The sequence below is a fragment of the Leopardus geoffroyi genome, chromosome A1 (assembly GCF_018350155.1).
Source record: "Leopardus geoffroyi isolate Oge1 chromosome A1, O.geoffroyi_Oge1_pat1.0, whole genome shotgun sequence".
NCBI classification, from domain to species: Eukaryota; Metazoa; Chordata; class Mammalia; order Carnivora; family Felidae; genus Leopardus; species Leopardus geoffroyi.
In genome coordinates, this window is record NC_059326.1 from 144772856 (window position 1) to 144785559 (window position 12704).

At 45.6% G+C, this 12704-nt stretch overlaps 2 protein-coding genes across 5 annotated transcripts in view; both read left to right on the top strand.

Moving 5' to 3' along the window:
* RASGRF2 (Ras protein specific guanine nucleotide releasing factor 2) overlaps positions 1 to 5935 on the top strand; it is a 241081-nt gene extending 235146 nt beyond the window's left edge. For all 4 annotated transcript variants that reach the window (XM_045497080.1, XM_045497084.1, XM_045497075.1 and 1 more), the window contains one exon: positions 1513 to 5935. In XM_045497080.1, coding sequence (XP_045353036.1) covers positions 1513 to 1605 — 93 coding nt within the window. In that variant the 3' untranslated portion in view covers positions 1606 to 5935. The remainder of the gene's footprint in view (positions 1 to 1512) is intronic.
* A 3147-nt stretch (positions 5936 to 9082) lies between these two features.
* Positions 9083 to 12704, top strand: part of CKMT2 (creatine kinase, mitochondrial 2) — a 36934-nt gene continuing 33312 nt past the window's right edge. The window contains exon 1 of the mRNA XM_045497099.1: positions 9083 to 9212. The gene's annotated coding sequence lies outside the window, so the exon portion shown is untranslated. The remainder of the gene's footprint in view (positions 9213 to 12704) is intronic.

Here is a 12704-nt window from a genome sequence, read left to right on the forward strand (position 1 = left end):
TCTGTAAGAAAAGTATAAACAACTCAGTAGAAAGATAGGCAAAGCTATGAACAGGTGAGGTAACTCACAGAATAAGAACAAAAATGGCCAGTAAATATTTGAAAAATGTTCGGCTTCACTGGTGAGAAGGAAGAGAAATGCAAATTATACTGAGGCATCATTTTCACAAATTTTAGAATATTGGTAATATCAAACATTAGTTACAGTGTGTGATACCAGGTACTCTCATATACTATAGGTACAGCAATTTGGGAGGTTAGTTTACATCATCTTTTAAAATTAAAAATTGATGAACTGAGCAACCAGACTTCTCCTACGTTGCCGGTGAGAAGAACATGGTTCATCTACTTTGGAAAACTGTGTTGTGTGGATGTTTCTTAAAACATTAAATATGCATCTACGTTAGGACCCAGGAATTCCTCTCCCAGGCGTTTATCCAAATGAAAACATGCTCATTGAAAGTCTTGTATAAGATGTTCGTAGCGTTTCTTAATAATAGCCAAAAATTGGAAATAGCCCAGGCGTCCACAAACAGATGAACTGCTAAACGAACGTGGTGTACCCACACCACGCAGCACTGCTCAGCAGTGACAGGACAGACTAATGATACACGCCACAGCGTGGATGGACCTCAAAACACTATGCTGAGTGAAAGGAGCTGGACACCAAGCACACACTTACCTCAAATTCTAGAGTCAACAAAACTAATACCTGGTAACTGAAGTCCTAGCGGTGGCTGCTTCTGGGAGCAGATTGACTGGGAAGCTGAAAGAGGGAACTTCGTGGGGTAGCGGGGGTGTCCTGTATTGTGATATATATGCTAGAACCGATCAGACTATTAATTTTACTTATGTAAGTCATATCGGTAAAATTAAAGAAATATTTCCATGGAAATACTCCAGGCCCCAACATTTTTATCTTAGTGTCATTTCATTTCATTTCATTTTGTCTGTCCCAAAGGAACATTCCTGAGTGAGCACAGGAAACGTGCTAAGGAGGATTTCACTGTATTTCACTGTCACACTGGGTAATAGTGGGATACTGACAGCAGCTAAACACCCATCAATAAGAGATCGTTAAATAACCTCTGATCACAGGTTAATACTGTATAGCAGTTAACATTCTGTGTACTGACATTCTGTGTAATCAGGGCTCTCCCGGACTTACAGTGAAGAGATGAAACCAGAAGAAGAGGTACAGTAGGATATCACTAATGAGAGAAAAAAGATTTCTATTAAGTACATTGAATATCTAGAAAGATAGAACCCTCTGGAGGATACAAACCACACGATAGCAGTGGTGCCTGCGGTTAGGAGCTGGGGAAGGACTGGAAATGTGTGATTGTTGTTGGGTTTTATTTTACAATGAGAAAATATTCATGATTTTTAAGAAGTTACATAACATTTTTTAAGTGTCTAAGAGAAAATGTTTAATTGTGTCAGATTCCATTCAGAAAACGTGAGTACTGGTGTTCTGTAAGAACCAAAAGCTCGGATTTCCCTGTTCCTCCAGGTGACTCAGTACCTGCTTGACAAAGCCCTCATCATAGATGAAGATACGCTGTATGAACTGTCACTAAAAATTGAACCTCGGCTCCCTGCTTGAAGATCTGGCCTTGCCCCTGACTCCGTAGAATTCTCATGGAAAGTGGGATGGACAGAACTGAGCCATGCATGCCATGCCTCCCACCGTGCAGTGTGGACCAGGGATAGAGACAAAGCCAGTCTCCTTTGTCCACTGAAGAAGATGGAACCCAACTGGAATTCTGTCTCCAGCCAGGGAAGCCCAGCTGTTTGGGGTCAAAGACAGATGCTTCAGACTTGGGTGGGAAGGTGAAAAGACTGATCCTTAGTAAAGCTGATGGTACATTTTTCATAAGGGAATGTAATATAGGAGATGCTGGTAGCCATTGTAATGAAGCAGGTAAGAAGGTAGATTTCAGAGTTTGCCCGTGTTCCGTTAGAACTCAGGGACAAAGATCTGTGGAAAAGGCCTGAGCTGCTTGTCTGGCACTTTACTGGCTTGGGTACAACTACCAACTTTCTCCTAGGGTTTAACTGCTTCTGTTATGTTTTCTTTATTATAAGCTTCCAGAAAAGCTGAGGCTTCCTCTTCAGGGATGGACCACCACACGAGCAATTTCAGTGTACAAGCATGTGCATGGTTTTCAGTGCATTCTAAATATTTACATTGGAGGGATGGCATGTTCTGAAACTGCTTTTTTGGGTTTTAGGCAACAGGATAGGAAAGACGTGATGAAAGTCAAGTGAATGCAACTTAAAAAAAAAAAAACAAAAAAACAAAACAACTCAATAGGCTTTGCCCGTGGTTCTTGCCTGGCAGCTGACTTCAGGTGGGGCGGGGCTTCCTCCTGGGGCTGTGGTGCCCAAGAAGCCAGTGCCCTCAGAGAGGCAGGTGCGGAGTTTGCAAAAAGGTGCCTGCACACCTCCCCAGGAACGCTGTGGGGTAGGACAGAGGGCCACCAAGCGCTGTGGGGGTTTTAGGCTGAGTGATCAGATATCCTTGAAAATTATCGCTGCACCTTGCTGTGCTTGTTCCCCACCACCCTCCCCGCAGTAATGTGGGGACTTTTTCTGATTTATACACACCATTTTTCGGCTCACTATGAATACTGGCTGTGTTTTTAAAACGTTGTTTAATGGGATCTTCTTTTTAAAACCCACACTTCTGTGTGCTGTTGGTAGACAGTTCTTCCCCGGTCATCTTTGTTTTTAACTTTAGGGATATTTATGACTGAAAGTACTGGAAGTGTATGGGAAATGGGACCAACCACTCAACAGCTCTTATATTAGAAAACTAAGGGCAGGACTTAGTTCTTCTGTCGTGTGCTGGGGAAGTGACCTTACTCTTCCCAGGATTGTTGGTTGTTGAAGAAATAGGGCTATCTCATGTTTACCTCCCTCTTCTCTTCTCAGGGAGATCTCTGCTTTAAAAGAAGAAAGAGAAAAAGATACAGAGTTATTGTTACCTGAGCCTATTGCACCTGACATTTTCTCTTAGAGGCATGAAGTATGTTAATGCTGACCATGAAAAAACTGATCTATCTGGCTGCTTTCCTTCCTTCTTTGCACTTTAATTATGTTGTTATAACTAATGGCTGACTAATAAATTCAACTTGCTGGCTCATAAGACCCAGTGGAAATTCTAGCCTTCATAATGTACCATAGAGGTGGAGAATGTATATTTTTCCTGCATGGTAAGCGCCATCTCTGTACATAGCTATATAGTGAAATACCACGTAAGCAAAAGAAAATATTTATAATATTTGAAGACCATTCCAAAAATATTTTCAATAGCTCATATTAGCCAACAGTGTAGCACTAAACCCAAGGAGGGTTATTTATGGATGCTTTATTTTTCTTTTTTTGAAAAGCTGCTTGTCTGTTCTCTTTAGTTTCAAATAAGAGGTTGATGCACCTTGATGCATGATAAGCATGGGTTGTTTGGATCCTAACAATGCATATCTTGCAATTTATTTCTCAGTGTTCAAAAACTGAGCATTCGAACTAATACATGTCAATTGCACCAAGCACCTCAAGGTCTTGCAGAAGAAAAGGAAAATAAAGGTTAACTTTCTTGGCTCAAAACCAGTCTTGGAAGGTGGACTAAACCAAGAAAAATCCGTGACAGGACCACACGCATAGTAGTTTCAGGCAAAACAACATGTGGAAACGTCCATGCGGTCTGCTTTGAGGTCCCCAGAGTCTTCCAGAGGGGAAGAGGTCACTCTGTGTGCACTTTCCCGGGGAAGTTTGGACCCTTATTTCCCTGACCCAGATGTTCCTGAGGCACTGCAGCCAATCTTACTAAAGAAAAATGGGAGCTAGAGGAATTTCCAAAGGCTCCTCCCCTTTTGGAGAGCTGTGGTTTCCTCAACGAATGACAAAGCTTTCTCGCCTATTTCCTGCAGAATGTTGGAAGCGCCCCCTAGTGGTCATCCACGGGCACTGTCAATTGCTATGGTGACCCTTAACGTTTCACTGAGTTATGCATCCTTCCTGCTTTCTGGAGTCTGAAGCCTTTGCTGGATCTGCGAAAGTGAGGACTCCACCTCCAAGGAGCTCCTTTTCATGACCTGTACCATTTCTGGACCATCTGGGAAAAGAACGTGCATTTTAAAAACCTCACTTTGGTCACCTTTAAAATCCCCAAGAGCAGTTTGCAGTGCTTCTTCTGATTGTTAAAGCACTCATCCTCTTCTGCCTTGCAAGCTTTGTATTTACTGTTGGAGTGTCCACTCCCAGCAGTGTCTGCCTATATTCCATTATATGAGACCCATTTCTAAGAGTAGAAGGCAGGTCAGCTTCTCACAACCAAATAGCAAACACTTGAATTGTTACCAAATTAACCTAGAAAATCAGAAGTAAAAGCCAATTTCATGCTTTCAGATGAATACCCACATTTTGTACTGTCTATGAAATTATCTTGGGGCTTTTAGGGGATGCCTTCGGTTATTAACTAAGACATCCACTTCTGCTGCAGGGACAAATCTCTTACTTAAGCCAGTATATTATGTGACAGACTTAGGCATGAAGTAGAACGTTGTCACTTGTCCTTAGTGTTTCTCTGAAGGAATTTAAAGGGAGAATTTTAAACTACTGTTGCAATAGTTTTGAGTGGCTCTCACACAAAGCCCCCATTACTTTGTTAGATTTCATACATGTTAAAGTACTGCTTAAAAACAAATGAAACTCATAGATACTGAATAACTTGGAAGAGAAAAATCCATCACATTCCAATTTGGAGTATATGATGAGGGACCAGTTCCTCTTCTCTCACAAAACTTTGGGTTGGTAATGACTGGGCCACTTTTAAATTCTTAACTGAAAAGAGTTATACAATAGAGGGGTTATTCCACCCCCCTGCCAAATCAATGTTTATTTTAAAATAAAGGATTTTATTTAGATTTCTTTTCAAAGTTTGATTTTATCCCCCCTGAAAAAATGATTCTCTTTGCTTTAAATATTTTTTTAATCTAACCTGTGAAGTTTCCCATTTTTACTACTTTTGAAATGGGGTATATTATATATGGGATATATATTATGTGGGATAAATAATACATTATTTATGACTAAAGAATAGAGCCAGAACAGAGCCAGGCTAATGCCCACAGCCAGAAGGAATAAATGAACAAGACTCATTTTCATTTCAATAAGATACCAGACTGTAAGTTTAGATAATGACTGATTACAGATGCCACTACATGAATCCTGATAATAAGACTTGGGTCAATGAAATCTAATCATACTGTCATTTTGTTGTACGTATAAACACATGGATGATTCAGAAAAGTATTCATCTTGGCTACCACACAGCATGACATTAACATTAGGTTGATTGTACTTGACCTCATCTGCTCAAGAAAAAGAATAGTTCTACTTGATATTGAACCAGTGTCTTTTGCACAGCCCATTTTGTCTATCCCTAGAAAGTCAGTAGTAAAAGAGCTGGACGAGGTGCCCTAGCCCTGAGTCCTAGGCCCGGATCTACATCTGCAAGCTAGGAGACCTTAGGCTAGCGCCGAAGCCTTCTTGAGCCTCAGTTTCCTCATCTGCAAAATGAGCTAAGAGTGAATCCTGTGCTGCTTACCTCACAGGGCTGCCATCACGACAAAATGGGTTAGACTGTAATCTGTAAAGTGCTGTCCAAATGTGAGGCAACATGATTACCATCCTCATCTCTCTTTGGCAAAGAATTATTTAAATGTATTTCTTTCTTATTTGTGTGTGCAAGCGTGATGGACAGACCCATGTGTTACTTTGAGAAGTGTATTGTTTGTGTCCAGTAACTTTGCAAATCTGCTGCCATTTGTGATTCTAACAGAGGGGTTTGTGATGTGTCCTAACACTTGCCAGGTGGGGTGTGGGTTACACCTATATGCAAATTAAATTTCGCCTTTCTTGATTCTCAAAAATCTCATGAGTCTCTTCATTTGATTCTTTTGCATTTTTCTACCTAGTCTTCTTTGTAGCAATGTGCTTCTCCAGATATTCTTTTACTTCTAAAGTTCAGGAGAAAATAAAGTTTGGAAGAAGCCCATGTTGTAGGCACTAAAATATCGGAGAATTAAAGGGAACCTCAGAAAAAATTTCAAGGGCCATCGGGCCCCATTGTCTTTCCAGTGCTTGAAGCTTTCCTGTGATACCCACAGCTCATGTTTGACCACCTTTGTCCATCCCCAGGCACAAAGAACTCATTACTTGCCAAACAGCTCTGTTCATTTAATGGCAACTCAACATTCATGAACAGACTGAGCGTTCAGGTGGACCTAGCCCAGCCATCATTAGCTCCATCAGAGGCTAAGTTCCTCACCTATAAAAAAAGATGCTTATCTGCCCTTAGAATTACTGTAATGGCTACATGGAACAGTATATTTAAAACTACTCTAACTTGGGGCACCTGGGTGGCTTAGTCGGTTAAGCATCTGACTCTTGATTTCGGCTCAGGTCATGATCTCATGCTTCATGAGATCGAGCCCCACATCAGTCTCTGCACTGACAGCATGGATCAGTGCTTGGGATCTCTCTCTCCCTCTCTCTCTGCCCCTCCCCGTCTGAAATATATAAATATTAAAAAAATAAAAATACTCTTAACTTTTGTCAAGTAGGTAAAGTTGTGCTAATATTTGGAGCCGAAGAAAGCATGGTGCAGCTGTTGCACACAAGTGAGAACTGAGGTAAGGAAGAATTTGGGTTTCTCCTATTTCACTGGCTTCCTTTTCCAATTCTGAAATGAGCAATCCAGCTGGTGCGGACCCATGAGCACAGGTTCTTCGCATTTTATTATTCGGCCATCCCACACAGCATTACCCTCACCTGCCACCACATCCAGCCTTGGGCTGGATTCAGGAATGGAAAAGAGAATGATCCCAGGACAGATTTCCTCTAAAGCAAGTTGCAAGCCTCACTTCCGTTCCTGTCCATATGGCAAGAGTCCGCCAAGTGGCCATACTGGCTAGTAGGTATGGGTAGAGCCCCTGAACTCTGAAGGGAGTTGGCGGAGATGAGAAAGGGAGAAATGGCATATGAGAGGGATCATGTTTGAAGGATTTTTGAAACTGTGGGATTTCTGTTGAGTCTGTGTAGAGGTTGCCCCCCCCCCCGCCCTGTCATAAACTTGAAGATGACCATGTTCCCAAAACAAAAGTGGCACCCCCTTTTCTTAGCAATGCGCCCATTTGTCCTCTTCGGACCTTACTAACTCATCTAGAATTACCCTGTAAAAGATGAAGTGTTGAGGTAAGGGGTGGTGGTGCTGGGAAGTGGGGGTGGGGCACTAAACATCCATTAGTAAGGAATTGGGGAAAAAAGAAGAGGGGTTTCTCATTGTAACTGTCTTTCTTTAAACTCTATATTTCCATAAGCCTCATCATTTTTTGGATCTGGGATCCAGCTATTTCAGGGCCACTGGATTTTTTTCAGTTGGTGTCTGAACTGACTGGAAACTGTGTGCCCACAAAAGAACTATTTTAGGAAGAAATAAGCCTGGGCTCCCCTGCCCCGCCCCCACACCTTACCCCTCACCTCAACTCACAGAGCTCACTGCCTGTTCTGCTGGGGGGAAGCGCGGGGGGGGGGGGGGGGGGGGGGGGGGTTCCCAGGGGCAGGAGAGGCCACGGTCCATTATGTCAGAATGTGCAAACCAGAAACTCTGACTCTTTAGATCATGCAATCACTTTTGACGGTCCCAATCTGCAGTTGTTTTAATGAAATAACATAGAAGAGCCTAGAAAATATTTGAGTAGACTGTAGAAAGCGTAAGTATTACTTTGTAAAATTTTTATTCCGGGGCACCTGGGTGGCTCAGTCAGTTAAGCATCTGACTCTTAATTTTGGCTCTGGTCATGATCTCATGGTTCGTGAGTTCAAGCCCTACATGGGGCACTGCACTGACTGTTGCAGAGCCTGCTTAGGATTGTTGCTTTCTCTGAAAATAAATCAATAAACATTTTTAAGAACTTTCAATTCAGTGTAAGCCTGGTCATGATGATAGCATATATTTTAACTAAGGTAGGAGCAATACACAGTAAAGTGCTTGAATCTTATGTGAACAGCTTGAGGAATTTTTACACATGTGTGCACCCACACAATCACCCCCCCAACTCAAGAAACTTTCCAGAGCCCCGAAGGTCCCCTCATGTGCCCTCCTCAGTAACCCCATGCAAAGGTAAAATATTTATTTTTCGCCTGGTTTAGAATTAAAAGAAGCGGAAACTCTGAAAGGAAACCACTCCAGGTAGGAGGTTGTTTCTGGGCTCCACCCCCTGCTCCGGGTTGGATCCTGATTAAAAAGGGAAAGGAACCAGCTCGTGGTGGTGTGCCCCTGGTGTAGAAGCTGGGTACGTGACAGTCGCCAGAGACTTAGGCAGCTCCCTCTGAAAGGTCAGGGCTGCTGCCAAACTCCTCGTGGGTCACAGCTATTTACAGTCAACCTTTCCAGTTTGGGGCGCAAGTCCCAAGGAGGGCTATTTTTAAGCAGGGATGTGGCCTGCAGGGCCTTCTGGGCGATATATTAAACTGGTAACGATTGAAAGTGAAATTGTCTAGCAGCCTATCTCAGATTGCCTGATCTAAAAGAGAAACGTGATTGTTGTCCCCGAACCCAGGCCCTAGACAACAAGTTGGAATATCGTCTGGTCCTGCTAATCGCCCAGAGCCTGATTAGCAGCTCCAGAGGGAACTTTAGACGTCGTCCTCTCAGGCCTCAGCTGGTGGGCGGGGGCGAGGGCGTAGGGAGTCATTCTCCAGAGCTAGCCGGGGCCCCCGAGATGGCGCTGGTGAGGGAAGGAGGAAACAAATCCCCGAACAGGTGAGGCAGTCTTCCTGCCCGTGCGCTTCCACGCCAAAGCCCGGTGCTGCATGGCTGGGCGGCCAGTCAGCCAGGTTGCAGGCCCAGGAACCTGGAAGAGCCCTGGGAGAGTCCGCCTCCAGCACCGGACTTGGGGGAGGGCAACGCTTGAGAGAAAGGGCAGGTGCTAGAGACAGCCCAGTGGGGAGAGTCCCGGGCCAGCGTTCAAGGGCACCGCTGTGGGATCCAGCGCGTCCTGACCTCCGACGGGAGAGACGGGATTGGCGGAGGCGCGCCCCAGCCCCGCCCAGCCTGGGAGCCTTTTCAAGGCCAAGGCCCGCCAGCTTCCGGTACATTTCTCAGCTGTTTGCGGGCAGCTGGACGCGGGAGACTCCGGCTCCAAGGTCAGTGAGCCCACGAAGCCAGGCTTCATTCCTGCAAAGCGGGGGCATTGCTACAGCCAGTGTGAGGGGCCATGTGTGCAGTGGGCCGAGGGTTGCGGGCGGGACCTCGTAGTCCGGCGATAACAGTTCGTTCTCGTAGGCACTGCTCCCGGGTGAGGAATTGGTGGTGCCTGTCTGAAGAAGCCTTCAGACTGTGGGCCCTAGCCGCAGCCTCCTCCCTTTCCCGCACACAGGCGCAGGTGGCCGTTCTCTGAACAGCCCTGCAGTGAGGTGCTGGCATCCGCACCTTGTTTGTCTCCTCGTTTTTGTCGGCAAATCAGGAATTTTTCTTGATGGGAAATCTCCATGTCTCTGAATTTGGGACGTTACTCTTCAACGAATCCAATGTTTGCTGGGATTGGTTTTCAACCTCAGTGGCATCAAAGTGCAAATCGGTGACTTGGGATAAGTAGGTGGAAAATGAACATTTTGAGGCCCTCGAAAGGAGCTAATTGCTAATTAACCCAACAGCTGGACCCAATTTAAACTGGTTAACACTTTTACTAGAGATTCATTTTTGAAATCGCTAATCCATTAATAACGAGCCAAGTAATTGTTTTGCCCCCAGTGGAAGTAAAAATGCTGCGCAATTGGCCTAAACGTGTTTCATCTTATTTGCTCGGTTGGCTCGCAAGGGGTTAGTGTCAACCCTGCTTTTGTCCCTTGAGTGGATGACGTCTCTGCCTTCAAATGCTCTGGTGGGTTTGGAGAGTGATGTGCCGGAACAAACCCAGATTCTTCAGATCTCCTCAGTGCTGCCCTTTAGACCTTCCTTCGAGCGTTGCCCTGGCTCTGCGACCCTGTAGAGGGTCAGCTGGAATCCCGTGAGGTGGGTTTAGTGCCCTCGTGACTAGGCTTTGCCCGTTCAGCTGCTGCCCTGTTTCCAGAAGTGCCACTTTCCCTGTCTGCAACTCCCACACCTTCTCTGTTTCTGAACCCCTGTCATTGGTCTGTTTCCTCTCTGCTCAAGGAGAACAGACCCATCCTCAGAACTTCGCAAGGGGGCTTCCTGGCCAGGCAGGCTCTTAGAGAGTATGTGGGTGTTGGTAGCTGTGTGCCCAGCCTACTTCCTCCTCTCCATTTGTAGGTGCTTTCCCCCAAAACTTCAGCCTTTAGAGTTAAGCCTTCTCTGGGTTAAGGCTCCATTTCAGCAAAGGGCACAAGTGCCATCTACACCCGTGGACTCTGCCAGTTGCATGATCAAATCCTATCCGTAGAGACTGGACCGGAGGCCAGGTCAGTTTTCTTGACCTGGGAGGTTCAGAAAATCATGGGTTAGGAGGTGGGGTGTGGAATGGGGAGTCCTGGGCATTCAGAGGCGGGAGGTGGGTTGGTTCTGAGACAGACTTTGCCTCGGCTGAGAGCCCCTGGGTCTCCACGTCTGCTACAGCTTGGAGGAGCCATTTGTCTTCTTGGTCTCACTGCAGGGAGCCAGGCCTGAAGGTGACAGTTAGAGGTCATACCCACCTTTGCCTGGAAGCCACAGAGGATCCTATCCCTGGGCAGGGAAGGAGGCCACTCCTTTATAGAATTTTAAAGGACTAGATGGTTCCTAACTTAATCTTTTCTTGAAAACAATTTAACTATGAGAGGCGAGTCTGGTAATAGTCCTATGTCTTCATTATCAGGAGGCCTACGAAAGGCCTCTGGTTTACAGGGAAAGACTGTAAATATCTCCTGCTTATGACTTGCTACTTGCTGAATAGAACAGAAATGACCAAGGGTGCCCATTAGAGTGACTATACATCCAGTGGTGGGGAAGTAGCTTGACCCCTGTGCTCTCTGGGAGAATTGGGAGGGAACAGCCATTTTCTGCTGGCCTAGTAGACCGGCATCATGGGAATTTGTTGAGAGTGGTCTGTGGAGCTGGTCCAACCCCAAGGATGTGCTCTGTTTTGGGGTGGCTCTGTGGAACGAGAGCTGACACGTGGTCCTCCCCTTGGCCTTCCACTGCCCTCCCGCCCCAAGGAGTTCAAACACATGGACACCAGGTACAGCTGGATTAGAAATAACTCTGAGTCAGCAGGAAGGCACCCGTGGCATCTCTATCCAGGAATCTCAGGCTTGAGGCAGTGACAGAATCTAAGGCCTCCACATTCCAGGATGTGACAGAACTGGAAAACTCTTAGACCAGACCCCAGACTCTGAGTCTAGCCTAGGACAGAGAGCTATACAGCTCTTAGGCACTCCGGCCAAAGGACTTACTATGGTGTGGTTCTTATTTTTTAATGGAAGGGGCAAGTAGCAACAAACATGATATTAAGGCCTTGTGCTGTGATCTTGCACCCCAGAGAGAAACCTCCCTGGCTTGGAGCCCTGGAATTCTGCCAGATTTTAGCCACGATGATGTGAACGATGGTTTTCAAATCTAGAGTCATAGAGGTGTTCCAAGTTAGGGAAACGGGCTGACAGCTTTTATGGAATGAGGGCCAGAGACGACCTCCCTCCTCTCTTCTGCAATCCCTACTTCTGCATAAGGGAGGAGAGAGGAAAGAAGGAGACTAGCTCTACCTCCTTAAGAAAAAGGCAGGCGGGGGGCGCCTGGATGGCTCAGTCGGTTAAGCGTTTGACTTCAGCTCAGGTCATGATCTCACAGTTCGTGAGTTTGAGCCCCTTGTCAGGCTCTGTGCTGACAGCTCAGAGCCTAGAGACTGCTTTGGATTCTCTGTCTCTCTCTATCTCTGCCCCTGCCCCACTGTCTGTCTCTCTTTCTCTCTCTCTCAAAAATAAAAAATTTAAAAATTTAAAAAAGGAAAAAGGGAGGCTGGCTCAGTGTCCCCTACGTGGCTGGCACACACATTGGGCACCTGGTGTGTGAGTGGAGAACACTGACATCTGGGCCACTTCAGGAGTGTGAGGACAAAGAAGGAGAATGGCTTATAATATTCTGGGACTCTGGGGAGTCACACGCTTTGAGGTAATGTTCCTGTGTCCAGGAGCTGTCATGATAAATGGAAAGACACACCTGGGTTCAAATCCCAGCTCAGTCAACGTGCTGTGAGACCTGGAGCAGGTCACCTAATCTCTCTTGAGCCTGTTTCCCCATTTCCAAAATAATGCTTACTTGGCAGCATTGTTGCAAAGACTGAAGACAATTTGTAAGACTCCTTGCATGGTGGTGTCTTATAGTAGGAGCTCAATAAATGCTTAAAAAAAAAAAAAAAAGACAGGTTTGACTGGGCACGCAGGGATGGCGGCAAGGACATCCCAGGTGGAAAGGTAGAGCAGAGGGTTAGAAGTGGGTGAAGCCTGAAGGTTGTAGTAGGTAGGTGAGGGGTTGTCAGCTAGGGGTAAGATCCCCTGATAACAGGTGTCAGAGAACTTAACAGCCCCACTAGTTAAATCCATTTACTGAACTCAGATGTTGGCATTCAGAGCATGATCAGTGGATCTGAAAGTACGCACTGGGCTCCTTCTAGAATGTAGTTTTGCTCTCAGATTACAAATAAAACG